The sequence below is a fragment of the Dermacentor variabilis genome, chromosome 6, assembly GCF_050947875.1.
Source record: "Dermacentor variabilis isolate Ectoservices chromosome 6, ASM5094787v1, whole genome shotgun sequence".
In the NCBI taxonomy this organism is placed as follows: domain Eukaryota; kingdom Metazoa; phylum Arthropoda; class Arachnida; order Ixodida; family Ixodidae; genus Dermacentor; species Dermacentor variabilis.
The window spans coordinates 161,877,195-161,902,747 of NC_134573.1; the positions used below are offsets into that span (position 1 = coordinate 161,877,195).

Here is a 25,553-nt window from a genome sequence, read left to right on the forward strand (position 1 = left end):
TTATTTTTTGAGGTGGCGGGGGTGCGTTTGAATTCGCGGCGCGTAACGTCGCGGACATGTCGGGCAGTGGTTGTTGTATTTCCTGGCCCTTATCGCTTATCGCCGCTCGTCGGCTCGCTATGGGCTCGATCGCCAGTAACGTCGGTGTCGTGGATTGGCGTGAGGCCTACTAGTCGGTGCAAAGCACGAATATGGGCATAAACGTTGAAAGCGGGCAGGTCGGCGTCTGTGAATGGAAGACGTAGGGAACGTTGCTGCATCAGAGGAGATGACGAGATGCCGAATGCGGACCATCGCACTGCCTGCGTGATGTCTTAAGCATCTTAACTCCAGAGCAAAGCAGTGCCGCCAGGTTTTTTTTAATTTTAATATTTGGGGTTTTACGTGCCAAAACCACTTTCTGATTATGAGGCACGCCGTAGTGGAGGACTCCGGAAATTTTGACCACCTGGGGTTCTTTAACGTGCACCTAAATCTAAGCACACGGGTGTTTTCGCATTTCGCCCCCATCGAAATGCGGCCGCCATGGCCGGGATTCGATCCCGCGACCTCGTGCTCAGCAGCCCAACACCATAGCCACTGAGCAACCACGGCGGGTCGCCGCCAGGTTCTTTCGGTTCCCCAAAGACAACAGGTAAGCGCATGTTACTCAGCAGTTGAACGTCATAGCCATTGAGCCACGCTTGCAAGTGCAAAGCATTTATCACTTCACGTGTTCTAGAAGATATTTTTATGTTTCTGGTTCCTGGGTTTGACCTTCTTACTGTCATCTCTACTACATAGCAGCTGCTGGTTTATTTTCCGCTAAGGTGGAATAACCCGTTAACTACCTTACTGACTGACTGATGATGCCTGACGTCGCAAAAGACCTCTATAGAAATATGAGAGACGTCGCTCTATAGAGCGCTCTGTAATGGTGTCGTTTACCTGGGATTAATTAACGTGCGCTTAGGTCACGAACCTTTCTTGCTTTGGCGACTGCTCTGGGTTTCGGACATCTGGATATGACCAGTTGAAACGTTTTGCCGACAATATGTATAATTTAACATCAAAACGGTAAGCACAAAGGTTATTGAGTGCCACGCGGTAGTTCCGCTTCCGTATATGCCTATTGTTAATCACAATGCACGATTGGTTCATTGTGATAGTCTGTTTAATCAGAACAATATCTTGTAATTTACGTTGCTTTTTGTTTGGACTGCCTAAGCCCAGACAATTGTACCACACATGAGCGGAGTTGCAAAGTTATTGCTGTCTGCATCCATGTGTCTAGACATGCAGTTCACAATGCTTCCGCTTTTTTTTTTAGCGTTACTTAAGAGTTTTATGCATTGCACTTGACATAGTCACTGTTGTGTGCCGTGCGTGCCATATTCAACGCGAAGTAACAGCACAATGTGTTTGCGGGCTGGGCCATTTCTGCGCTCACATTATATCTGTATGTACTAATTGTGCGCTGTGATAGACAAATTAATATGTGTTCTGCTGGTGAGTTTGGTCACACTTCAGTGTGATCAGTGCACGTAAAAAGTTGCAAGTTCAGCTACGATTCGTGCCTAAATTTTATTGATTGAATAATCAGTCATCCTTTACCTCCGTAATTAATAAGGCGTTGCAGTTAATGACTTAGCGCCCCTGTGGTTAGTTCATTTACTAACCGTTAGCGTTTATGAGAAGGCCAAACTACAAAATTAAATATAATAAATCAGCAACGCACCACGAAGCGACAAAGCAGACTATTGGGGTATGTTGTTTCAGCACGAAAAAAAATTGGTTCGCACCAGTTCGTTATGTCAAAGCACGTAATCAGTGTCAAATGTTCACTTGTAAAGGGATCCCGACGTGATTTCAGGGTCTCGCTGTGGTACCAATAAACCGCGAGCGCGCTCAGAAACGCGTCGAGAATAAACACCGCGAAGGACGGCGTCGCGTAGTCTGCGACGAGGCGTGGTCGCCCGGCGGCGGAGTCAGCCGTGTGTCGGACATGCATGCAAGCTAAACAAGGCCTCCGGTATCTGGCGGCGCGCGCTGCACCGCGCGTCACCCGATCACAGAGGCCACGAGCTAAAACGCTAAAACACTCTTTACGACAGGCGCCGCAACCAAACCGCGAGCGCGTGGCAACGGCCACGTCATTGAGTCATTGGAAGAAGGCCGACCGGCGCGGCACACCTCCGCCAGCCCATCCCCAACCTCATAAAGAGACAGTGACAGAGACGAGACAGAGACAGACAGAGACGCATCGGCGCTGTCTTTCTTAATTATTACCTTTGACCTCGGCAACCATGCAGGAAGGAAAAAAGATAGGAGAGAGCATTACGTCACGCAGCCAGCCTTGGCAAGCGAACGCTCCTTGACGTCAGTCCCCTTGCTCAGTGCACTGCTCGGTGTCGGCCCAACACGTGACATCAAGCGTCGAGATCACGGAGCAAGCATCGAGATTTGCCGGGACGTTTGGTTCCCGGTACTTGGTTGTTTGTTCTGTGGGTAGATTTCTATCGATGTGCACTCGGGCCGGCAGCTGCTCGGGTGCTCTGCCTGTATCTCTGGTCACGTGTTGGGACGACACCCTTGGCTTCAGTCGCGTTGCACGTTGCTCCCTCATATCTTTTTCCTTCCTCCATGTCGGTAACCACCGATGGAGGAAGCGGCGCTGTAGCGCTGCCTCGAGGCAATTCCGACGTCCAGTGAATGTTATGGGAAATTTCGGCGCCGTTGTAGCGCGCGGCGTATTGTCTTATATGTCCTCGCCTCTTATCGTCCTTATTGTTTTGCTTTCTTTCTACTTCTTTTTGCATCGTTCATCCTAATAGTATGGTGTAGAATGCTTGGCTTGTGGTTCGCCCAACCTCCAAATATCACTATAAAATATAAAGACGCCAAATAAACGGGCACACACAAGAGAAGAGAACAGGACAGGACACCCCGTCCTGTTCTCTTCTCTTGTGTGTGTCCGTTTATTCGGCGTCTTACTATTTTATAATGAACAGCTACCAACTAGCCCAACAAGAAGTGCTTTTAATCCAAATATCAGTAAAGACTATCTATCTATCTATCTATCTATCTATCTATCTATCTATCTATCTATCTATCTATCTATCTATCTATCTATCTATCTATCTATCTATCTTTCTTTCTTTCTTTCTTTCTATCTATCTATCTATCTATCTATCTATCTATCTATCTATCTATCTATCTATCTATCTATCTATCTATCTATCTATCTATCTATCTATCTATCTATCTATCTCAGTTCAAAACTTTCGCAGATAGTTCGCGCATGTTTGGGTGCGCAGTGGTTATTGAACTGATCCGCGAAAGCGGAATCACTGGTCACGTACCACACACATGGCCGGTATGAACAGCGTCCATCCCAAGCGGAGCAGCAGGATTGGTCGGCGACCGATCATTTCCTTGATGTTATCGGATATGTTTCTTGTCCCTGCATGAACAGACTCGGTCACTGTCAGAGCATTATTGCTTTCGCGAGGCCTGTATAACACGAGAGTGAGTGAGTAAAGACTTTATTTGAAAACAAGGTATTGACGGATGACCTTGTTGTTAGGCAGCCACGAGCCCCTGGGCCCGGGCGGCTTCTTCAGCTCTCTCGATGACCTTGGCCTGCAGGTCAGGGTCGGAGCTGAGCAACACGGCCTCCCACTGCTCAGTACTACTTATTTCGTGATTTGCGTGATTTTCGGCTGGGCACGACCACATAATATGGAATAGATCCGCTTTTTGCTTACAATGCTTACATGTATTAGGGTATTGGTCCGGGTAGTAGTAGTGATAGGCTACGGGGTTGGGGTAGGTGTTCGTCTGAAGTCGTCTCCAAGCTACTTCTTGTCGCTTGTTAAGCGATTTGTGTGCTGGCGGGTACTCTGCCCTGGCTAACCTGTAGTGCTGAGTTATTTCCTGGTAACTGACCATGCGATCCCTCCCTGACCCTAGCGTGAGCCGTCCGGGTGCTCGGTTGGCGAGTCCTCGAGCGGCGGTGTGGGCGGCATCGTTGCCGGGTAGGGAGGAGTGTGCTGGTGCCCAAATGATCTGGATTGGTCGTGGGTGTTGGTTTGTGTCTATTATGTGTTTTACGGGAGCCGAGACCCGACCTTTCGCAAAATTGCGTACTGCTGCTCTGGAATCGCTAATAATGTAATGACAATGTGTGGAGGCTATTGCCAGAGCGATAGCCGCCTCTTCCGCTGTTTCGGAGCTTCTGGTGCGAATTGAACCACCAGCGCGTATTTGACCTGAGGAGTCCACCACTGCAAGGGACATGCAGTTGCGTTCTATGTATTCTGCTGCGTCGACATAGACTACGTCTTTGAAGGAGTGGAATTTCTGATGTAGGGCTTTGGACCGCTCGGCCCTCCTTTCCTTGTGGAATTCGGGGTGCATGTTTTTAGAGAGTGGATTAATTTTGAGATGGCGCCTCTGATCGTGAGAAATGTCTACTTTAATGCTTTGCATCGACTCGTAGTTGATGCCGAGATTCTGGAGGATGTTTCGCCCGGCGGCACTCTGAGCTAGCCTTTCGTATTGAGATATAAGGTGCGCTTCTACTAGTTCATCGAGGGTGTTGTGCACACCTAGGGCTAGCAATTTAGCGTTGGCCGTTCTTATAGGTAGCCCAAGAGCCTGTTTATAGGCCCTCCGGATAATCCCCTCTATTTTCTCTCTCTCAGCCGCTTTGAGGCAGAGGTACGGGGTGATGTAGGTGATGCGGCTGAGAACGAAGGCTTGTACCAACCTTATGAGGTTGGCTTCTTTCATGCCAGAGTGTCGGTTGGCAATTCTTGAAATGAGTCGCATCGTCTGCTGAACGCATGCTTCCAGTTTATGAATTGTGTTGCCGTTGCGCCCGTGAGCTTGCATGAAGAGGCCTAGTACACGGATGGTGGTCACCACCGGGATCGTGCCTCCTCCGGCTCGCACAGTGATTTCTGGGGATGGCGCAGTGTCGGATTTGCGGTTTGTAGGGGCTCTGAGTAGGAAGAGTTCTGATTTTTGCGGGGAGCAGGCGAGGCCTTTGTCGGTAACGTACTTTTCAACCGTGTCTACAGCTTGTTGCAGCGTGGTTTCTATATCTCCATCGCTACCTTTAACCACCCACAGGGTAATGTCGTCGGCATACAGACTGTGGTGTAGACCTGGAATCTGATTAAGTTGTTCCGGTAATCTGATCATCGCTAAATTAAAGAGGAACGGGGATAAGACTGATCCCTGCGGTGTGCCACGACTTCCAAGAGGGATCTTGTCCGATTGTAGTTCTCCTATTCTTAGTTCCGCTGTGCGGTGGTTGAGGAAATCTTTGATGTAGTTGTAGGTCCTCTGGCCCACACCTAGGTACTGCAGATTCTCTAGTATAGCCTGATGCGCTACGTTGTCAAAGGCCTTTATAAGATCAAGGCCCAGGACAGCCCGGGTACCATTCTTGGGTATGTGGTCCAGAACTTGGTGTTTAAGCTGAAGCATGATGTCTTGCGTGGAAAGTTTTGGACGAAAGCCAATTATGGAGTTCGGCAATAAGTTGTTGTCCTCCGCAAAATTGTGGAGGCGGTTAAGTATAACACGAGAAAAAAAAACATAGTTGAACAGCGCTTATGTGATCAGCGTGTGTTTCTAAATCAGTGGTGTGTGACGATGGTGGTGAAATCAAGGCCGAATGAAGTGTTTGCCTTACTTTATTTTCTTGTCACCACTGACACGCTGTCTTATCGTTTGGCGCTCGAAATTAGGCGCGAGTTGTCCCGTTGCCTGCGCGCATAGATACGTCTAGTGTGTTCTCGAACTTGTGTTGTTATCACTCAGTCTGAATATGTCTTCAATGGGACGCTTCCAGTGCCTTCGCGATCCTTCTCCAAGCTTCACGAGGCTTATCGGAAACTTTTTTTGCGTCGTGTAAATTGTGGCTGGTCGATATCAGCTTCAATACAACGTCGTCGACCGAATGACCGTGTACGCTGATATAGCAGTCATTTGAATGTTTGCTTTCCTTTTTGAACACGAGTTTGCCCAATTGTTAGGTAATTTATTCACAATTTCCGGTATTAGTTATTATTCTCAACCTTTACTACACCGCGTCAATAAAATTGGAGCCTCTGCGTGCGCCTATTCAACTGTGATTTCAAGCACTCATTTATAGACGAGGGAACTTGAGCGTTTGCTCATTTGCATAACGGCAAATTTCTTCGAGCACCTTCGCTATAGCTACATGTTGAAGCGGATTCATTTGACAGCTGTGTAAAGCTTTGATGGAGTAATGGGTGGATGTCGCCTGTTTACATTTGTAGTAAGCACAGCACAGCGTAAAACTTATAAACAAGTTTATGCTTGTGAAGTGACAGGACACTGCGACCTTGGGCCGCATACGTACTCGCACATAACTTTCTGGGCCAATGAAGGTAACGCTACAGTGGCCCAGCTTCTGCACATGCGTTACGGCGCCATGTATTTCAGCAGAGTTTGACGGCGCTTTTGGTTTCCTGGAATAGATCATGACTCAGCGTACCTTCCACGTGCGTCAGTCTTTTTGCCCAGACGTCAAATTAAGAATGATACGTCAAATTAAATGCTTAATGCAGTATTTTGTCTTATTTTGCTGTTATAAATGAAGTGTGTACGTTTTCTGTTCCCCCAGCTTAAGCTAACATATATGTGGAACTTTTTTTTTTTTCGAGAAGCGCTCTTACTTGCGTGCACTTTGCCTTGGTACATTTTTCTTCGTTGCCACATAAGACTGTTAGCAAGAAAAGCTCCTGTACGTTCTTGGGTCTAATAGGTTGGCCTCGACCTCCTCTACGTGTGTGTGTCCTGGCCCGACAAGTGCGAACCAGCAAGCAGGTACAGTCAATGCTTGTGAAGGTAAAATGCTGCGTATTGCGCTGAACAGTGGCTTACCGTAGACCCAAGCAAGCGCTACTGCTTGAAAGAACACTATGAACAGCAGTGTGATGCCGCTGACAGCGTAGTTGTCCATTAACTGGAAGATGTACATTCCACCCTGCAAAGATAAATGGTGAACAGATTATGGCAGAAACCATCCTCAGTGATTGTCTAAGTCAATGCAAAACATTTCTTCAGGTGCACGTGGCGCGAATCCCGAACGGACTCATGTCCTCCGGGAGAAACATTCGCTCGAAGACCACCACATGCGTGGGTCCCGTTATAATGTCATAAGATCTCTAAGTTTAAATTGAGGAGTTTTCGGTTCCTTTTATAAATTATGATCTTTGCCTTAGATCGTTTACTTTTTCACATGCGTTTCTATGACCTGTTTGTCATGCACTTTCCGCCATGTATATTTTTTTCCATTGTGTTAATTAATGCCCTTCGGTCCGAAGGCATTATGTAGGGAACTTAGGTTTAATTCGTTCTTACTCTACAATAATAACTATCGCAATTCTGTAACAATATTATGTACAGAAATAATTTCATCGGTATAGAACGGAACGAAGCAACTGGTGGTTGGTTATTGTTAACTGTTTACGCAGGAAGATGGTTCCAGTCGAATGATGTTCTGGAGATAAAAGATCCACTGCGAGATTTGATTAAACAGAGCATAACCTAGATCTTTTCTGTGTGGTCAGTTTTAGTTGAGACACATGAAGGTGGATTGACAAAAAGGTGGAGATTACGACTGTGGTAGTTGATTTAATCAGTTCATCAATGCATGAACCAAATTTCAAAGCGAATAGGTTTCTTTGCCTCTTTCACTCGTTTTAGTGTTTGCAATGGCGGCGGTCTTTGGTCGGACTTGCGATACAAAGGGGCCAAGGGAAAGGGGGAAGCTCTTGAGCAACCGAATTGCGGGAGGGAGGGGAAGAAGGGATAGTGCTGCCCGTTAGCTTTGTGAAGCACTTGGCACGGAAAAATGTTCCTTCATTCACTGGATTTATTGTTCTTTCGTTCGCTCGCTCGTTCGTTCGTTCATCATTACATTACACTGACAATCATGTCATCGACGATTTGTGCACAACATTTAGTATTACCAGTGAAAGAAACGCTACATTTACAGCTTCGGAAGACAAGACGGAAAGATAAGAGCTCTTCATCAGAGTAACAATCCGCCAACGGGCACTTGCCTGCGTCGTCATCGGAAGACCAAGGAGGAACTGGAGAACGACGAAACAGAAAGTGATGAGCCTCCGCCGTGTTACGAGCCGCGGCCATTGATCGATCAGTCCGGCGACTATCGCTTCGGATGGACAAAACTGCAAAAGCAAGGGTCAATACATATGCTCGGTCTCACAGTAAAAGCAGAGGAAAGCGGAGGTTTGGCTAACAAGGCTTCTTAGGTCGCATCAAAGTCAAACACACAGAGGATGGCGCGTGTTTTGAGTATTTTACTTAGGCAACATGAACTCACATTGATTTACTTTTGCGTAGTGTTGCAGAGATTGCTGCTACACACAGAGAGAGAACGAGGAAACGCAAGAATGGGAAAGGGAGGAAGGTCAATCATCATCCTCATTATCATCATAATCATCATAGTTAGCCTATTTATGTCCACCACAGGAGGAAGGCCTGTCCCAGCGATCTCTAATTGCCTTTCATTGCCTTTCATTGCCTTTCATTGCCTTTCATTGCCTTTCAACCTGCCTTTCATTTATCATTTGCTCTCTCTCTCTCTCTCTCTCTCTCTCTCTCTCTCTCTCTCTCTCTTAGACCCCCGGCAGTCCGCCCTTCATGGCCTTCCCAACTCCTTCATGCTTTCTCCTAATGCCAACTAGCATATCGGCTATCCCCGTTTGTTCCCTCATCCTTGAACAAAAAACAGCGCTACATAGACGCGGAATAAAAGAAGAACATGTATGACGGACAAGGCGCTGTAGCGCCTGTCTGTCGTACATGTTCTTCTTTTAGCGCCTGTAAGTCGTACACGTTCTTCTTTTAGTCCGCATCTTTGTAGCGCTGTTTTTTCTTCCGTTATGTAACACCAACTCGCCCTCATCAAGCTCCTGCTGCTTCAGGTTCTCTCAACCACACCGCTGCCTTCCTATCTCTTAACGTTACGCCTAACCTTTATATGCGCAAGCGTGCATGCCCTGTCTGTGAAATCAGCGAGATTAAGTTGGAGGTCGCCGAGCTGGGAGTGGAAAGCAAAGCCAGAGGAGGAGGGTGCCTGGAGGTGGAGAGGAGGATCACGTCGAGGAAGGTATGCATGGAGAAGCGTAGGTGGAGGTACTCTGGATTCACTTCGGGGGCTCTGTGGTCGCTATGGATGTACCAGGATGTACTGGCGATCGAGAGGCTGAGCGCCGAGCGCGAAGGACGGAGCAGCAACGCGAGCGGCGGCAAGCCGAGCGCGAAGCGACCGACCCCGACTAGGGAAACGCGGGTTTGCGCGCAGCTTATGGGAATAACACCCATACGCTTGTGCAATCTGAGTTCACAAAGTGAAATGTCACTAATATTTTCGTTGAATGAACACACTGTGCGCACGCAGAAGGATGCACAGGAGGACCATAAACGGCCACTCCTGCTGGTGCACTTGAAAAACTACACTGGTACGCTAATAGATTTTGTGATAACGACGTGTGACGTGGCCCCGGGATTTTAGACTTGAAATCCAAATTATATTTCGCTCAAGGGCACACCAATGAAAAAAAATAGGACATTTCAAATGTGCGAACGATCCAGTCTGTTCCAGTACATGTTTGCTTAACAAAAAAAGTGACCGGGGACACAGTGGCGTAAGACAAGCAGATACAAAAGAATAATGTGCGTAAGCTTTCAACTGGCTTCCTTGTCACGTAGAGCTGCATCCCCTGTCTGCTGCTTATATTGAGGAGCTTGTGATTACAGAGTGGGCCTTGCGTGTGTTCCTCAGCAGTCTAGAACCCCGCTGACAACATGGCTGATATCGCCAGACGGCGCAGCGACGCAGTTCGGTTTCCGCTCTCGCGACCTGCGTATTTTTGTACCCGATAGTACACATTTTTCAGTGAATCGTATTGTGTAACGGTGTCTATGCTATAGGTCCGCAGAGCCAATGGCTTTGTACCTACATTCGCTTACCGCCAGTCACTGTGCATTTCCTCATGAAAGAAAGCCAGCAATGTGCTCCAAGCGCATTGTATAACAACGCTATGAAGAAAGAGGTGCACGCATTCATATTTATCAGAAATGCGCTGGACGCAGTACCTGGCTGTTTATTCCGAGGAAGAGCAGCATGACGAAGAAGAGTATTGACCAAATCGTCGAGGCCGGCATTCGAGTGACGACTTCGGGATACACGAGGAAGGCAAGGCCTGGTCCTGAGGATTTGCAGTGAGAAAGAAGACTATATATGGGCGATTTCAGGCCACACACATCAAGAAATAACATTGCGTTGCCAGCACATTTGTCGTTTCGTACGAAACAGGTTGCTGCAATGAAAATCTTTGTCTACAGCACAGTCTAATATTGATACTAACGAATGAGCAATTTGGCGCAAATATACAGTGAAAAACTAGTGCAATGAAGAACATACATGTTCAATGTACACAGTGGGAACATACTGACTATATACGATTGCACAGTATCAGTAGGGAAATATAGTTTTCCTACAGATAGGAATGACATCAAGACAAAAAGTACACATCGGTAGCTGCTCGAGGACTAACGCACAGCAACCGATTCAACACAGTGATCGCAGAAATCTGCTTAAGCAAGACAGCGCAGTTGTCTGCTCTTACACTTTGTGTTGCCTTTCGAGCGGAAACCAGCGCAGAAAACGCAATGTCGCAATAACTAGTCGAAGTTAAAACATTACCTTCTTTATGAAATGCTATAAAAGGGGGCGAGGGGGGAGACGCGGGGGGTGCGCGTTTGGCTCCCACCCGCGGCAAGTAGTGTTTTCGTCCACGTCCATTTCCTTTTAAGGAAGTACATTTCAATTAAATGTAACAGTTAACTTACCCTAAGCTCTCCCTAACTTCATTGTCTGTGTGATTCGTATAGTTGTTTCGGGTAAATGTTTAACGTTTTTTTTTATTAAGCATTTCGTTGTCATCTCATCATCGCCTTCACTTTCTCTTATTTTGCACCACTTCCTTGCTACTCAACGCCGAGTAGCAGGCTACAGCATAATATTTCAGGCCGACCTGTCAGCTTTTCGCTCGTAATAAATCTCTCTCTCTCTCTCTCTCTCTCTCTCTCTCTCTATCTATCTATCTATCTATCTATCTATCTATCTATCTATCTATCTATCTATCTATCTATCTATCTATCTATCTATCTTTCCTCATATGGCTGTTACCGACAGAAGGTCGAGCCCCTTTGTTCCCTTTGTTCTTGTCGGTCAATAGTAAGCTTAGCGTTTTAAAGTTCGCTCTGTGCAGCCTTGAGAAGATGGAGGCTTGAAATAACGTTGGCCGAACAAAGAATGCCTCTGGAGTAAACGCTTCGATAAGAGAATTTGTCCTCAAAACAGCAACTCAACGCTGCTAACCGCTGCTAAGGCAGTTGCTACATTGAAGATACCATGTACCCGGGTCAGAATATTGGCTACAGTGACATTCCTTGTTCGACCGCTTTGATCACAAATCAATCAAGACATGACAGATGCATTTCATTAACAATGTCGTTCTGTTTCGTCGTCGTCCTCGGCGCTTTCATTAAATGTCACTTCGGGTATTTAGCCATATCACCCCTCCTAGATTACAATATGTGCACTGAATTTAATCTGATTTGGTCTTATGTTTTTCGCATATGATGGTGTCCTTTTTTTCTGGCCTTTGAATCAGTGTCGTTTTTTTTAATGCGTTAGCATTTGCATTAGGAGTGTCATTTTTTTTTAAATGTGCAGGTGGGTGAACTGTGAAAAGCTGGTCACGTGGTAGAGGTAGAGAGAGGTGGGAGGGCTTAGAAATGGGTGTATATATATATATATATATATATATATATATATATATATATATATATATATATATATATATATATATATATATATATATATATATATATATATATATGTATAGTGTGTGTGTGTGTGTGTGTGTGTGTGTGTGTGTGTGTGTACAGGGTGTCCCAACTATCATGCACCAAGATTTAAAATATGCAAATACCACGCATGTAGCTGGACAGAAGCAAGGTAATGTTGTTTGCCATCGCTTGGAGATGCTCAGATTATCTTTTTTGTTGTATTCCACCTACCTACATAATTAGCATAAATTTATCAATCAACTTCTCAAATATTATAATTAAATTAAAAGTGTCAACGACAAAATTGTAGAGCAACATGAAAAGCTCCTGACACAGCTTTTTTTTTTTTTTGCTCTATACATGCTAGAAAGAAGCCAGTGAATACAGGCAATGTGCCACACACACACACACACACACACACACACACACACACACACATATATATATATATATATATATATATATATATATATATATATATATATATATATATATATATATATATATATATATATATATATATATATATATATATTCCACTGTCAGTTGCCCTTCGCTTCTCGATGAGGCGGGACGTTTGTCGAGTGAGCTCCTGAACAACACATTGCGATGTGGTGAACGCGGTTTAAATCATGGATATGCAGGACCTCAGGGATGTGCGACGTAATGCTAACGCATTCCTCTCGCATTTGCCGCTAAATCGACACTGTTTTTTTTTTCCCTACGAAGTACCTTTATAATTTGATCCGATGGCCTGTCATCAGGAAACGAAAAATAAGATTGGAATATTTAAGACTGTTCATAATATTTTAATAACTTTTTTATGCTCTAATCCTCTTTTATTAGACGACCAGAGGAACGGCTCGCTGAGTTCCAGTTCACATACAAGCCAGCTCGAAGTGGTTAATAAATATGAGGCTCTTACCAGACTTCACGACTTCCCCTACAGTTTTGCCAGCTAGAAAAGCCATGTGGCCAAGCACGGAGAATATAACCGTTCCGGAGAGAATGCTCGTCATAGGGTTGACGATACAAACAACCGCTGAATCTCTGTGCACATGGGTGAAAAAAAAAAAAAGGAGAGTGTTATCAGTCGGGGGTCCCGCCTCTAAACTCTAGCTGTTTGCACTAAGTATAGACATTAGAATTCAGAGATTGCAGCAGCAAGTCGTGACATTGTTTACGGTACAGCTACACATCTAGTGCGATTTTTATCCCTAAAAGCTAATGAAAAGTATCTAGTTTAATAATTTCTATTTTTTGGAGACACGTAGACACGCAGGCACAGACGGAGGCAGAATTTTTTGTCCAGTTAACCAACAAGAGAGGCGGCCTTGTCGAACTGAAAAACTGTAAAATAGTTTGCACATAAGTTTTGAATATACAGGGGAAAATGTTTATAGAATGGTTCGGTTCCAATTTGCTTGTAATGAAGAGCATCCGATGTAGCACCCGTCGGTAATTTAATAGTAAATATTGCCAGAGGATAGATTATTTATTGAATAGGCGGGGAGGTCAGCTCTATCTGAGGTGTATTACTCCGTGAGCGTTAACGGCCGTTGTACACATTGTATGTTATGCGGCTTGGAGGGCGTAATTTTATGACTACACCCATAAGTGTCCGACGTTGCCAAGCTGTTAATGTTAGTAATTCCACTATCGATAAGCATTTTTCTCCATACGAAACCCCAATTTCCATGGGCCTAAAGGCATGAAATATGGACGCATACGGACACACTTATAGGTGTAATTTGATTTACAGCGTATACGTGGGCGAAAACAAAATGTTCCTGGGGAAAACAGAAGACGGCACCTCGGACGTTATGAGGTTGGATGACTTAGAAGGTAAAGAAAGCTTCTGCGGACGCTAACCTGAAGAAATTTTGGTGAAACTCATTGTAGCTTCCTAAAGTCATCAGGGAGCCGAAACCTACTCCGTAGCTGTAGAACACCTGAGTGCCGGCAGCAATCCATACCTGAAAACAAAGCACGAGAAAAGTTGGCAGGCGACGTGTGCTGTCAGTGTAACCAGCATTAATCGGTATATCGAAGTGCCGATATATAGGTTGGTCTGCAGGTGAGGGCAGGTCGTGCCGCGCCCGGCTGCCGTTCACGTGACTGGCATCATCCTTCTAGCAATCTGTTAGCATTAGCATTCTGGCATTCCAGATGAAATATGGCCGCACCCAGCGCTTTCACAACAAGAGGGCGCTGCCGGTTCCCCTAACTTTTTCGCAGCCCTCGCGCACCCTCCTCACGGAACTAATAATGAAACTGCGACGATCTTCCCCGGGTTTAACACTGCATACGGAATTGCAGCAGCCCGACAAGAGTCTTTGAATGTAACGAGTAAAGAGCCATTGAAATTATTTATATCGGACCAATGCCCCGCTGCGATGTCAACTACTCTTGTGACGTTCGCGTTGGTCGAATTATTAGCGCGCAGAGAACGCAGTGAGCTCCGTCTCCGGGAAGCTTGCCTCGTCCCTACGGATAGTGACGTTCTAACGACCCTCGTGAAAAAAAGTAAATTAAAAAAAAAACACTTCGAGATGTGGAGTCTTTTGAACTATTTCAGGAAGCGCACGTTTTTCGAACGAAGCTGCTGCTATTCGCTCGCTTCCTTGGCTGACATTCTGATCTTTCTTAGACAGCACTATTGCTGCAAAAAAAGAAAAAAAAAGGTACAATAAAAAGGCAGCGTTCTTGGCGAGGTCGCTCGCAAAGCGAGTCAACGTACGCGTTCACAACCCTCGCCAGCACGCCTGCAGCGCTCTCCTAAGCTGTCAGGTTGGCTTCAGATCAGTTAAAGAGGCGTGCTCACCTTCGGTTTCAGCAGTTGACTCCAATCTGGCTTTACGTAAAACAAGAGACCGTCGGTCGCTCCGCTCAGTGTGACGCCTCTCACGAGTAGAATAAACAGGCAAACGTAGGGAAACAATGCCGACACCCAGACAATCTGTAAGATAAATAGAGAAATTATGTCCGGAGAAAGGCAGATACAGGTCAGCAAAGACAAAAATCTCACTGGCCACTTGCTTTAAGAGGAAATAGATGGGGAGTAGATACATGAGCTAGCGAGAAAGAAAGAGGAAGCTATAGCAGATTAAAAATTGAGCAGACTCAACTCCCATGGTTGCTGTGGGTCAGATAAGTGTTCTGCAAGCGAATGGTAACTGGCGCTTGTGACGCTTGTATCCATGGGTGTATGTATGTATTAAAATTAAATTATGGGGTTTTACGTGTCAAAACTACTCTGATTATGAGGCACGCCGTAGTGGAGGACTCCGGAAATTTTGACCACCTGGGGTTTTTTAACGTGCACCTAAATCTAAGTACACGGGCGTTTTCGCCCCCATCGAAATGCGGCCGCCGTGGCCGGGATTCGATCCCGCGACCTCAGCAGCCCAACACCATAGCCACTGAGCAACCACGGCGGGTATGTATGTATGTATGTGTGTGTGTATGTATGTATGTATGTATGTATGTATGTATGTATGTATGTATGTATGTATGTATGTATGTATGTATGTATGTATGTATGTATGTATGTATGTATGTATGTATGTATGTATGTATGTATGTATGTATGTATGTATGTGTACGCGCCTGTGTGTGTGTCTGTGAAACATACCCAGAGGCACAAGGTACGTGCGCCGCTAGAAATCCGCAGGCGCGTGCAGTTTTCTGGGAGCAACCCTAACAGAGCGGGACTGCACGTCCGCGAGCGTACTCTTGCATTGTTGCAAGTGCGTGACATCAAATCTAAAGCAAGGGTGCCCGGCCCTTGACGTAAAGCAAATTCTAAAGAGGCGCATTGGTATCATGGTTGATTATTTAATTCTACGCACTTTATTCGAGGCACAAAGCTTTTATTTTAATTTTATTCGGGCAGAGTAGAAAAGCGGAAAGCGACAGATGCCGTTGCACCCGCTACCTTGCGGGTTGAAAGCAGGTAGGTAACCAGGGTCTGTGTTCTGCAACAGTCCATTATATATTCAGTTCTTCTTTCCTCATCACCCATCGCGCCAACTGCTCATCCTCGACGAAGAGCAAAAGGGTGGAAGATGGAATGGGACGATACAAAATAAGGCCGGAGAATGAATGTCCGGTTGGCTACTCTGTACTAATGGAAAGTATCACCGAAGGACATTATGGGAGAAAGTACACTTAACACTCACTTAAGCTGTTTCGTACGAAAACGCTGGCTTTTTCGAAAAGCGGGAGCTTGGAATTTTTGAAAAAGATCTTAAATGTAAGGAGAATTGGTAACACCGCCTTAATACCCCCGTGTCAGATCTCAGCGACATCCTATACTGTGGCACCATTTCATCGAAGCTATACCGTTTATTAGTTAAAAGAAAGACCGCTCAAGTTCTGTTCCAGGACGGAAGAAAAGCCAACTTCGCATCTGAGAGTGTTTTTCAAGAATCCCTGCAATGATATGAAGATTTACATTTTTACGACTCACCATTATCCTCCCCAAAAATTTCGCCGAAAGACAATTCTCAGCAATTGACAATACTGACCACGAAATGTGCGATGAGGCTCGTAAGACTTATTGTTTACACGATAGTCCAACTTCTCTGCACTTTAGACACCTTTGCCTTCACGGAGGCGGCCGTCGGATCCCTTAGACGCAGGCTAAATACAAAATTAAAGGAGTCCAAAGGTTAAGTGTCCTGCATGGCAGGGACACTTGCCGTCCCTGCGATCATCTGACGCATCTTGGCTGCTGGGGCCACAATGTTCAAGTGCTCGAGGTAAAAAGTTGTTTCACCGTTTCGCGCTGGGCAGACCTTACTGTCAATGCTGTCGAAAAGCCGCAGTGCAGAGAAGCTGGCTTATGTGGGAGACTGTTGACGTTGTGCTGTGATGCTGGCTCAAGTGGGAAGAGAACGTTTTCCCTAACTGAGAAGTGACATCCTCTGCGAAACAGGTTTTCTTCCTCAGTGACGATGAGGCCCGTCAATTACGCCGGTGTTCGAGTGCGCTCTCAAAAGTGAGAACATAATTGGTGCGTGTGGGACTTGTATTACAATTTCTATTGGTTCACCTTGCCGCTTTGATGAAGGCCCCTCCAGATGACGAGGTACACCGCGGCCCAAGCGAGGAACAAATAGAGGGCTAATTCCAGACGCATGTTCCCGATCTCGTGCAGTCCGGGTGTGATCCCAAGCACGTGGTTTCTGAGAGCACCACATGCGGCATAAATGGCGGGAGAAAAAAGAAGAGAGAAAAGAAATTCGAGCAGAGCTCGTTCAGTATGACTATCCAAATATGAATATATCATTCTTTAGAGGTAAACATTAATTTCTTGTACAATAAATGCCAGTTTATTGTTCAATGTACACTTTGTACACCTTGTGTGTTTTGTTAACACTCTATTATATCATGGGTGTGTGATTAGTGATGATATGTCTTATATGCTTTGATGAGCATTATGAAGAGTGTAATATACCCGGTGGCACATACGAGTGACTCAAGTTGATTTTCAGTTAGATAGCTAGATAGCCGGAAAGAAAACTGGTCTGACCATGCCAAGAAGGCTATTCGCATTGATATGGAGAGATGTTTCATCGTAAACCGATGCAGTTTATGGACTATCGTTACTCAGTCGAGATTGCGAGGTGTTTGCGTACAGTCGCGATCGTTGTTGTGCAGAGTGCATAAGCATTCAGCTGACGGACGTACGAATGGATAGTCTCTCTCTCTCTCTCTCTCTCTCTCTCTCTCACGCTCACGCACGCACGCATTAGAAACTTAAACAACTGGAAGATTGGTTTGGCACGCCTTTGTCGCTATAGGGCTTCGGATGTGAAGGCATGCAGCTGGTGCGAACGTCTGGATAAGACAACGCAGAGTAATTTTCTAGCTGATCAGTGTTGACGCGGTAAACCTACTCACTCCCAGAACTCTACGATGGGTGTAACGGATCCGTTGTGCGGCGGTGTCGGGTGGGTATCATTGTGCTCCCAGCACTTGTCGGTGTTCCAATGGTTGCCGCAGTGCTTCCAGGGGAGCACGGTGGCGAATGAAGAGATCAAATAGAAGAGAATCCACGCCACGATCACCATGTAGTAGACGTTGCTCAGCGTCAAGACCACAAATGATGCGATGCCGATACCTGCGATGAATACGACATGGCTTGTTGGTATATCTTTATGTTGGGACGTCTGCCACATAAAATAATTCGTAGTGAGCACCCGTCTATACATCGCTACTCGTTCATCCATTGCGCACATGTAGGCGCCTGCGCAATCATCTGAGCTTCTAGCGTGTCTCCGGCCGGAGCAATGTGTTTAGCTAGTCTACTTTTCCACGTGCCATTAAACATTAGAACGGTCTTACCGATAATATCGCTCACGTTGAAGATGCTGCAGCCTTCAGACAAAAAAGCAGTGCAGTATTTGGCGAGTGTCTTAATTGACAAATGCAAGCGTTTGACAACTTCTATTTGTGGTATATATAAGTATATAACTATTTGTTTTTAATTATATATCCAACTCAACTGCATTACCTTGATTTCTGCTGAATGGTTTTACCTTAATAGAAGTGTATAATTTCTGTTCCTCTTTAGAAAATATTCTACGGAACTATTTTACTTTAATGTTTGTATGTACAGCATTGTATAAGTCGTTTCTGTTCTTTCCATATTGATATCTGGACTCTCTTCATGCAGTATTCATTCTGGAGCACAGTAAACATTCGCTTACTAAATGAACAAGCAAATGAACAAGCATGGTGTCACACGCGCACAGAAAGACATGAACTGACTGCACTCAATGACTGTGAGCACTCACTCTCACAACACTGGTGTGATGAAGAGCGCCGGCAGCGGGGAGCGAACCGCATCACGCTGCCTCTCGCCTCACCGCTTCAACGCGTCTTCGATACTTGAGAGTACGCCTATTACGCGACCTCCAAACACTAGGCGGGCGGGAATACAGAGCGCACGAAGACATCAGCCATCTATGTTCGCCTGCATGTTTGCACCTGCCACACATTGCCTCCACGATACGGCACGCATGCTGCAATATGCTCAGCCGCGCGGGCAGCCACGCGTAGCCACTGCCGGGCTAGAGGAGGAGACACGCGTTTTCCGTAGCGCGCGCTTTAGCACTTAACCTCCAACGTCGGGCATCGACGAAGAACGATGAAGTCGAGAGAGGCACCGTTTACGCTACGCTCAATCGCATCGGGAGCGGAGAGAGGCAAGCGTTCTGCCATCCACTGCTACCTTAAGGGTGGTGCGCACGCACTATGAGAACACTAGCGTTCCTGCCGAGCTGCCGTGTGCAACGTTACTGTTCCAGTAACGTTGACTATGTGTGTTCTCAAACATGAGCAATGAACGTCAAGATAACGTTGTCCACTATCTCACCGGACGGTTTTCTAACGCCGACGGTTTTCCGTTGGTCTCATCTCGTGCACCATCGAGGTGCAATGCCTGCAACGACAATGGCGGCACTTATCAGGCTAGCATTGTGAGACGCCTGGTAGCTGCCAGGGCGCTGTTCCTTCTGCTGAGCAGGAGTTGCCTTGCATGCTGTGTCGCGCCAACATGTCACACGCGCGTATAGTGCGAACATGCGAATCCGGAGATTTCAAGCGGAAAGCTAAACCTCGCTATAGCTGTTATGCTGCGCCCTTTGTTCGTAAGATTGTCGGCAACATGAAGGTGCAAAAGATTGCGATAATGCAAATCATAGGTTGCATGTGCCTTTTGTTCTAATTTATTGGCTCCAAGAAAGGAAATGACAAAAAGCGGTATCTTAAGATTTTACTACCGCCCTAATGTTCCGACTGAGCAGGCAAAATAACAGAGAAGGCGGGCGTTGCGGCCCGTAGCGAAAGAAAATTCAACTTGCACGCAATGGACATCGAAAAAAGAAAGGCTGAGCCCAAAGTGGTTTTACGGTGAAGCTGTGTTGGTCGGGATTTTTCGTGTCTGCGTGGGCGGTGCTCACACAAGAACGAACGGCAGCTGAAAGGCTTTGTGTTTGAGTTTACGCGCGTGTTTTCTCGTATATTCGAATTAGAATCCGACGCTATCATGTCCGCAGGTTGTGTGTAAGTCTTAGTTTACAAATTGTCTGGTGCGTCTTGCTTTGAGAAATTCAATTAGTTCAATAAAGCACTTGCGCTAGGTGGAGGGCCTACAAGAATGAGTATGTCATCATCATCATCATCATCAGCCTGGTTACGCCCACTGCAGGGCAAAGGCCTCTCCCATACTTCTCCAACAACCCCGGTCATGTACTAATTGTGGCCATGCCGTCCCTGCAAACTTCTTAATCTCATCCGCCCACCTGACTTTCTGCCGCCCCCTGCTACGCTTCCCTTCCCTTGGGATCCAGTCCGTAACCCTTAATGACCATCGGTTATCTTCCCTCCTCATTACATGCCCTGCCCATGCCCATTTCTTTTTCTTGATTTCAACTAAGATGTCATTAACTCGCGTTTGTTCCCTCACCCAATCTGCTCTTTTCTTATCCCTTAACGTTACACCTATCATTCTTCTTTCCATAGCTCGTTGTGTCGTCCTCAATTTGAGTAGAACCCTTTTCGTAAGCCTCCAGGTTTCTGCCCCGTAGGTGAGTACTGGTAAGACACAGCTATTATATACTTTTCTCTTGAGGGATAACGGCAACCTGCTGTTCATGATTTGGGAATGCCTGCCAAACGCACTCCAGCCCATTCTTATTCTTCTGATTATTTCCGTCTCATGATCCGGATCCGCCGTCACTACCTGCCCTAAGTAGATGTATTCCCTTACGACTTCCAGTGCCTCGCTGCCTATTGTAAATTGCTGTTCTCTCCCGAGACTGTTAAGCATTACTTTAGTTTTCTGCATATTAATTTTTAGACCCACTCTTCTGCTTTGCCTCTCCAGGTCAGTGAGCATGCATTGCAATTGGTCCCCTGAGTTACTAAGCAAGGCAATATCATCAGCGAATCGCAAGTTACTAAGGTATTCTCCATTAACTTTTATCCCCAATTTTTCCCAATCCAGGTCTCTGAATACCTCCTGTAAACACGATGTGAATAGCATTGGAGATATCGTATCTCCCTGCCTGACGCCTTTCTTTATTGGGATTCTGTTGCTTGCTTTATGGAGGACTACGGTGGCTGTGGAGCCGCTATAGATATCTTCCAGTATTTTTACATATGGCTGATCTACACCCTGATTCCGTAATGCCTCCATGACTGCTGAGGTTTCGACTGAATCAAACGCTTTCTCGTAATCAATGAAAGCTATATACAACGGTTGCTTATATTCTGCACATTTCTCTATCACTTGATTGATAGTGTGAATATGGTCTATTGTTGAGTAGCCTTTACGGAATCCTGCCTGGTTGACAGAAGTCTAAGGTGTTCCTGATTCTGAGTATGTATGCTGTGCTAACGGTACCGCCACCTAGCGGCCGCGGCCACTCAGACAGACCTCTAACGGCATATGTCTTTGAGTTTCCGCGTAACAGATTTGTTTTCTCGTATATTCGAATAACAATGCGAAGCTATCGTGTCTGCAGCTTGTGTGCAAGTCGGACTTTACGGATTTTTTTCTGACGCAATTTACTTTTAAGCATTCATTTAGTTCAGTAAAGCACTTGCGTTCGGCGGAGGGCCTAGAAGAATGAGGATGTGTGCTGCAATTCTGCACACATGCGCGCGCGCGTGCCATACGTCGCTTGTGGTGGTGGTGCTTGCCTAACGTCGGCAACAACTTCGCTGTACATCCGCTATCACAGGGCAAATCGCAGGCGGACTTTTTTTTTTTTTTTTTTTGTAAGAACCTTCTTTGATCGACGAAGTGTCGACGTTAAAGAAGGCAAAGTTGACGTGCAGGGTGGTTCATATAATTCGGCGATTAAATGTTAATTATATCTCTGTTCTGTCTCTTTTTCGTTCTCATTACTCATTAATTTCGTATCCTATTTCCCGTCGACGTTGTCTTCTTTAGCATCGACATTTGGTTGGCCCTCTATTTTATTCTTCTGATAATCGTTACAAGGTAGCCAGATCCCAGACACGGTAAACCCGTAGGAAGTCAACAAAGAAGACCTTTTCTACAAAAGCACGCAAACTCAACGCGCGCGGCAGAACCACTCGGTTGTGGAGCATGCGGGAATATCCGAGGATAGCCCGCGCGCGTGAGAGCGCCTACTCGACAGGTGGCACTAGCAGTAAAATAACGCGCACTCTGAGTGCTGACGGCTAGCTGACTAAATCTAGCTGTCTGCGTTTCAAATTGGAGTTAAAACTGCAAAAAAAATGGTTGGAAAATTTCCCGACCATAACGATAATCCCTAATGCGAAATTTGAGCGCAGCTCTATACGTGTTTTCATTTCGCGATATATTGGTTGGTGCGGACAGTCTGTCTCTTGCGGCACGTTGCAGACGGAGCGAAGTGTGGCGCGACTGCCTCGCTAATCCGGTGATCGCGAGAGGCAGCGCGTGGGTGACGCGTATGCGCGATTCGCAGCAACCGCCGCACACAGACCTCCACTAATGCAACGCTTTGTTTCCATATATGGTATCGGTGGCGTCATCGGTGAACAGACGACGCGCGCTACTCTGGTGCGACCTTGTAGCCATCGTCGCCGCAAAGCCCGTCTTGCGCGATACTACGCTTTTCTTCTCACGCTTTCGCCATACCCTCCTTCTCCGCTGTCGCCTCTTGGTTCCGCTTCATCCTTCTCCTTCACTTTCCTCCTTGCGCCCTTATCACCGTCTTTCATCAGCGCTCCGCGTTCGCTCTTTCATTCTTCACCGTGCTCATTCGTTTGGTTACGAGCACGCTGAGGGACGACGCCGACGCTAGCCGCAGAAACGGGCGCCTAAGAGCTGCGCTCTAAAAAAAGAAATTGCATGTATCCAAGCGTATAGTGCAACTCTACTTCGCCGGGTGGGTTACTTGATGATGCCGGAGTTAGCTGTATGGGAAATCACATTGTCAAACAGTGAATTTTGGGGTTGAACGTCCAGAAACAGCACAGTGAGTTATGATGGAGGCCGTAGAGGAAGGGCTCCGGGTTAATTTTCGCCACTTGGGTTTCATTATATAACATGCACCAAGAACACGGTGTACGAGGGTATTTTACATTCAACGCCCGCCGAAATACCACCGCTGTGGCGACTGGGAATTGAACCCGACACCTCGAGCTCAGCAACGCAACGTCACATCCACTGAGCCAATGTTCAGCTACCAATTAAATAACAATGTTGCACTGATTCCTTTTTAATAAGTGATTGTAAGGCACATTTGAAGATTGCCAAATCCAAGTCGTATTGATTTAGCAACAACCTTGCAATCAGAGCCTGTTTCAACATGTTTGTCCACAATATCTGCTGCCAAATTCCTTGGTGTTCGAGCTATAGTTTTATCTCATTTTGTACCAGGGAGGCTTCTGGGAAACATTTTTCCTTAAGTAAGATAACCTTGTAGTAAGACAGAAATGAAAAAGAGCAATGTTCGCAACATAGAAAAATTAGGGGTACTATACAAACCAAAAGATCGCGCAGAAGTCTACAAAAGGATAAAAAACATTGAAGTCCGCAAAGAAAATAGCAAAACAACAATAACCAAGAGTACTCACTCCAATGCCAGTCAAACAGGGATAATGAATACAAAATGCACAGAAGTGGGGCGCCTATGTATTTCTATAAGTTTCGAGGACCGATATCTCCAAGCTGGTACACTATATAGCATCTGAACATTTATGTTATAAATGAGACATACTACATTATTGCCCTGCCTAGTTTCTACAATCGCGAAACGTGCTGTAATTTACTGCGCAGGTGATTCACAAAAGCACTGTTAGGCTGACGCAGCGTATACCTTTGAACATCGGCGCTAAGGCCCAAACACCGATGCCGCCCTTGCTCAGGTACTGGCCCACGGCCACCTCCAAGTAGAACATGGGAACCGCCGTCGTGAGGAGGCAGATGAAGTACGGGACAAGGAATGCGCCTGCGCAAGAACAGGCAACAACCGAGTAAGTACCGCTCGCTGTTCTCTTAAACTGACGCTAAAAAATAAACGCTCATTTCCTTCAGACTTTTCAAAACAACCCGCCATGGTTGCTTAGCGGCTTTGGTGTTGAGTTGCTAAGCGCGAGGTCGTGGGATCAAATCCTAGCCACAGCGGCGACATTTCTGTGGGGGCGAAATGCAAGAACACCTGCCGTGTACTCAGATTTAAGTGCACGTTAAAGAACCCTTGGTGGTAAAAATTAATCTGATTATGAGGCACGCCGTATATAAGGGGAGTCTCATAATCAGATCATGGTTTTGGCACTTAAAAACCCCCATAATTTATTTGATTGAACTTTTCAAAAGTCTGTTCTCGTTAGTTCCACAATAAGAGCCGCAATTTCGTGAAATCGAGGTACTGGACAGAAGTAGTGACATGCTGGCATGGGAGTCGCTGGACGCTCTTCGTGTTAAGAAAACAGTCGCCAACTGTATCATTTACATATCTGTTTATCTTCTTAGTAACTATAGTCATAACTGTTTGTCACGTTGCTGTGATTCTTTTTGACGCGACCGCTGGCTCATGCAGTCGGTTGTATTCTTTCGACTTAGCTGTCCGAATAAAACAGTTCGAAGTTTAGCGCCCTCTCTTTTCCTTCCTATTCCCTTATTCTGCGTCCCAGTGACATATTTTTTTATTTGTACACACATACTGCAAGCCCACACGGTCTTTGCAGGAGTGGTTAAAGAGGTCAAAAACAAAAGGCAATCATGAACAGAAATGAATGGTTTGAACTAGGGTAACAAAATATTTGACCGTATTACAACAAACACACAAACTGTTAAGTAAGCGGTTTCAATAAAAGATCGCCAAGCGAAATAGTGAGTATTTGTGTGTGTTAACGCGGTTTGAAGGTTGCCGAATTGTATTACCGTGGTTAGTTTTAGATGAGTGCCGGAAAGGGTCAAATAAATAACGAGTCTGTGGAATTTTGAATTGACCATGGTACAGACGGTAAATGAATTCTAGCTTTGAAATTTCTCTGCGCTATGAAAGTAGTTCTAAATTTGCCTTCGTAATTATATTTGAGACACTGTACTGTCTTGCATAATCAAAGTATATGAATGTACCCACTAATTTGTATGCGCTAGCTCTACTTTATTGATTACATGTTTTTGATAAGGAGTCCAGATTAAGTCAGCATGCTCTATTGATGTCCTAGTGGGTATTTTGTAGGCATTTAATTTGACATGTGGCAAACCTTTACGCAAGTTACGTCTTAAGAAAGGTAGTTTGCCCTCGGCGCTCAGAAATATGGAGGAAATATTAGGTTCTTAGGGTTGGACGTGAGGTTAAGGCCCGAGTATTTTACCTGATTTCATTTGTCGATTGCGGTGTTTCCAAGCGTGTATGTAACATTGAGGTGGCTTTTTTCTTATTAGCAAATGTGATCCGTTTGGTTATTGACGCATTTCGTCTCATATCTGATGTATCACATTACGAGCAGATTGATTGTAGGGAATTGTTAAGTTGGATTTGATTTCCTAATTTACATTCCAGTGTATATACTACACACTGGTCGGCAAAGAGCCACATTTTGACGTGTCCTTCAACATGAAACTGGAGATAATTGATGCACATGACAAATAAGACCAAGAACCGACC

General features: G+C 45.7%; 1 protein-coding gene across 2 annotated transcripts in view; it reads right to left on the minus strand.

Annotated features, from left to right (window-relative positions):
• LOC142585620 (sodium- and chloride-dependent GABA transporter 1-like) overlaps nt 1-25,553 on the minus strand; it is a 38,051-nt gene that overhangs the window by 4,467 nt on the left and 8,031 nt on the right. For both annotated transcript variants that reach the window (XR_012829110.1, XM_075696528.1), the window contains exons 4-13: nt 23,754-23,885; nt 17,815-18,034; nt 16,964-17,096; nt 14,732-14,866; nt 13,780-13,883; nt 12,833-12,957; nt 10,147-10,259; nt 8,085-8,213; nt 6,901-7,003; nt 3,342-3,442 (exon numbers count right to left, since the gene is read on the minus strand). Coding sequence is in view for 1 of the 2 variants with exons in the window: in XM_075696528.1 (XP_075552643.1) it covers nt 3,342-3,442; nt 6,901-7,003; nt 8,085-8,213; nt 10,147-10,259; nt 12,833-12,957; nt 13,780-13,883; nt 14,732-14,866; nt 16,964-17,096; nt 17,815-18,034; nt 23,754-23,885 (1,295 nt within the window). In the remaining variant the exon portion in view is untranslated. The remainder of the gene's footprint in view (nt 1-3,341; nt 3,443-6,900; nt 7,004-8,084; nt 8,214-10,146; nt 10,260-12,832; nt 12,958-13,779; nt 13,884-14,731; nt 14,867-16,963; nt 17,097-17,814; nt 18,035-23,753; nt 23,886-25,553) is intronic.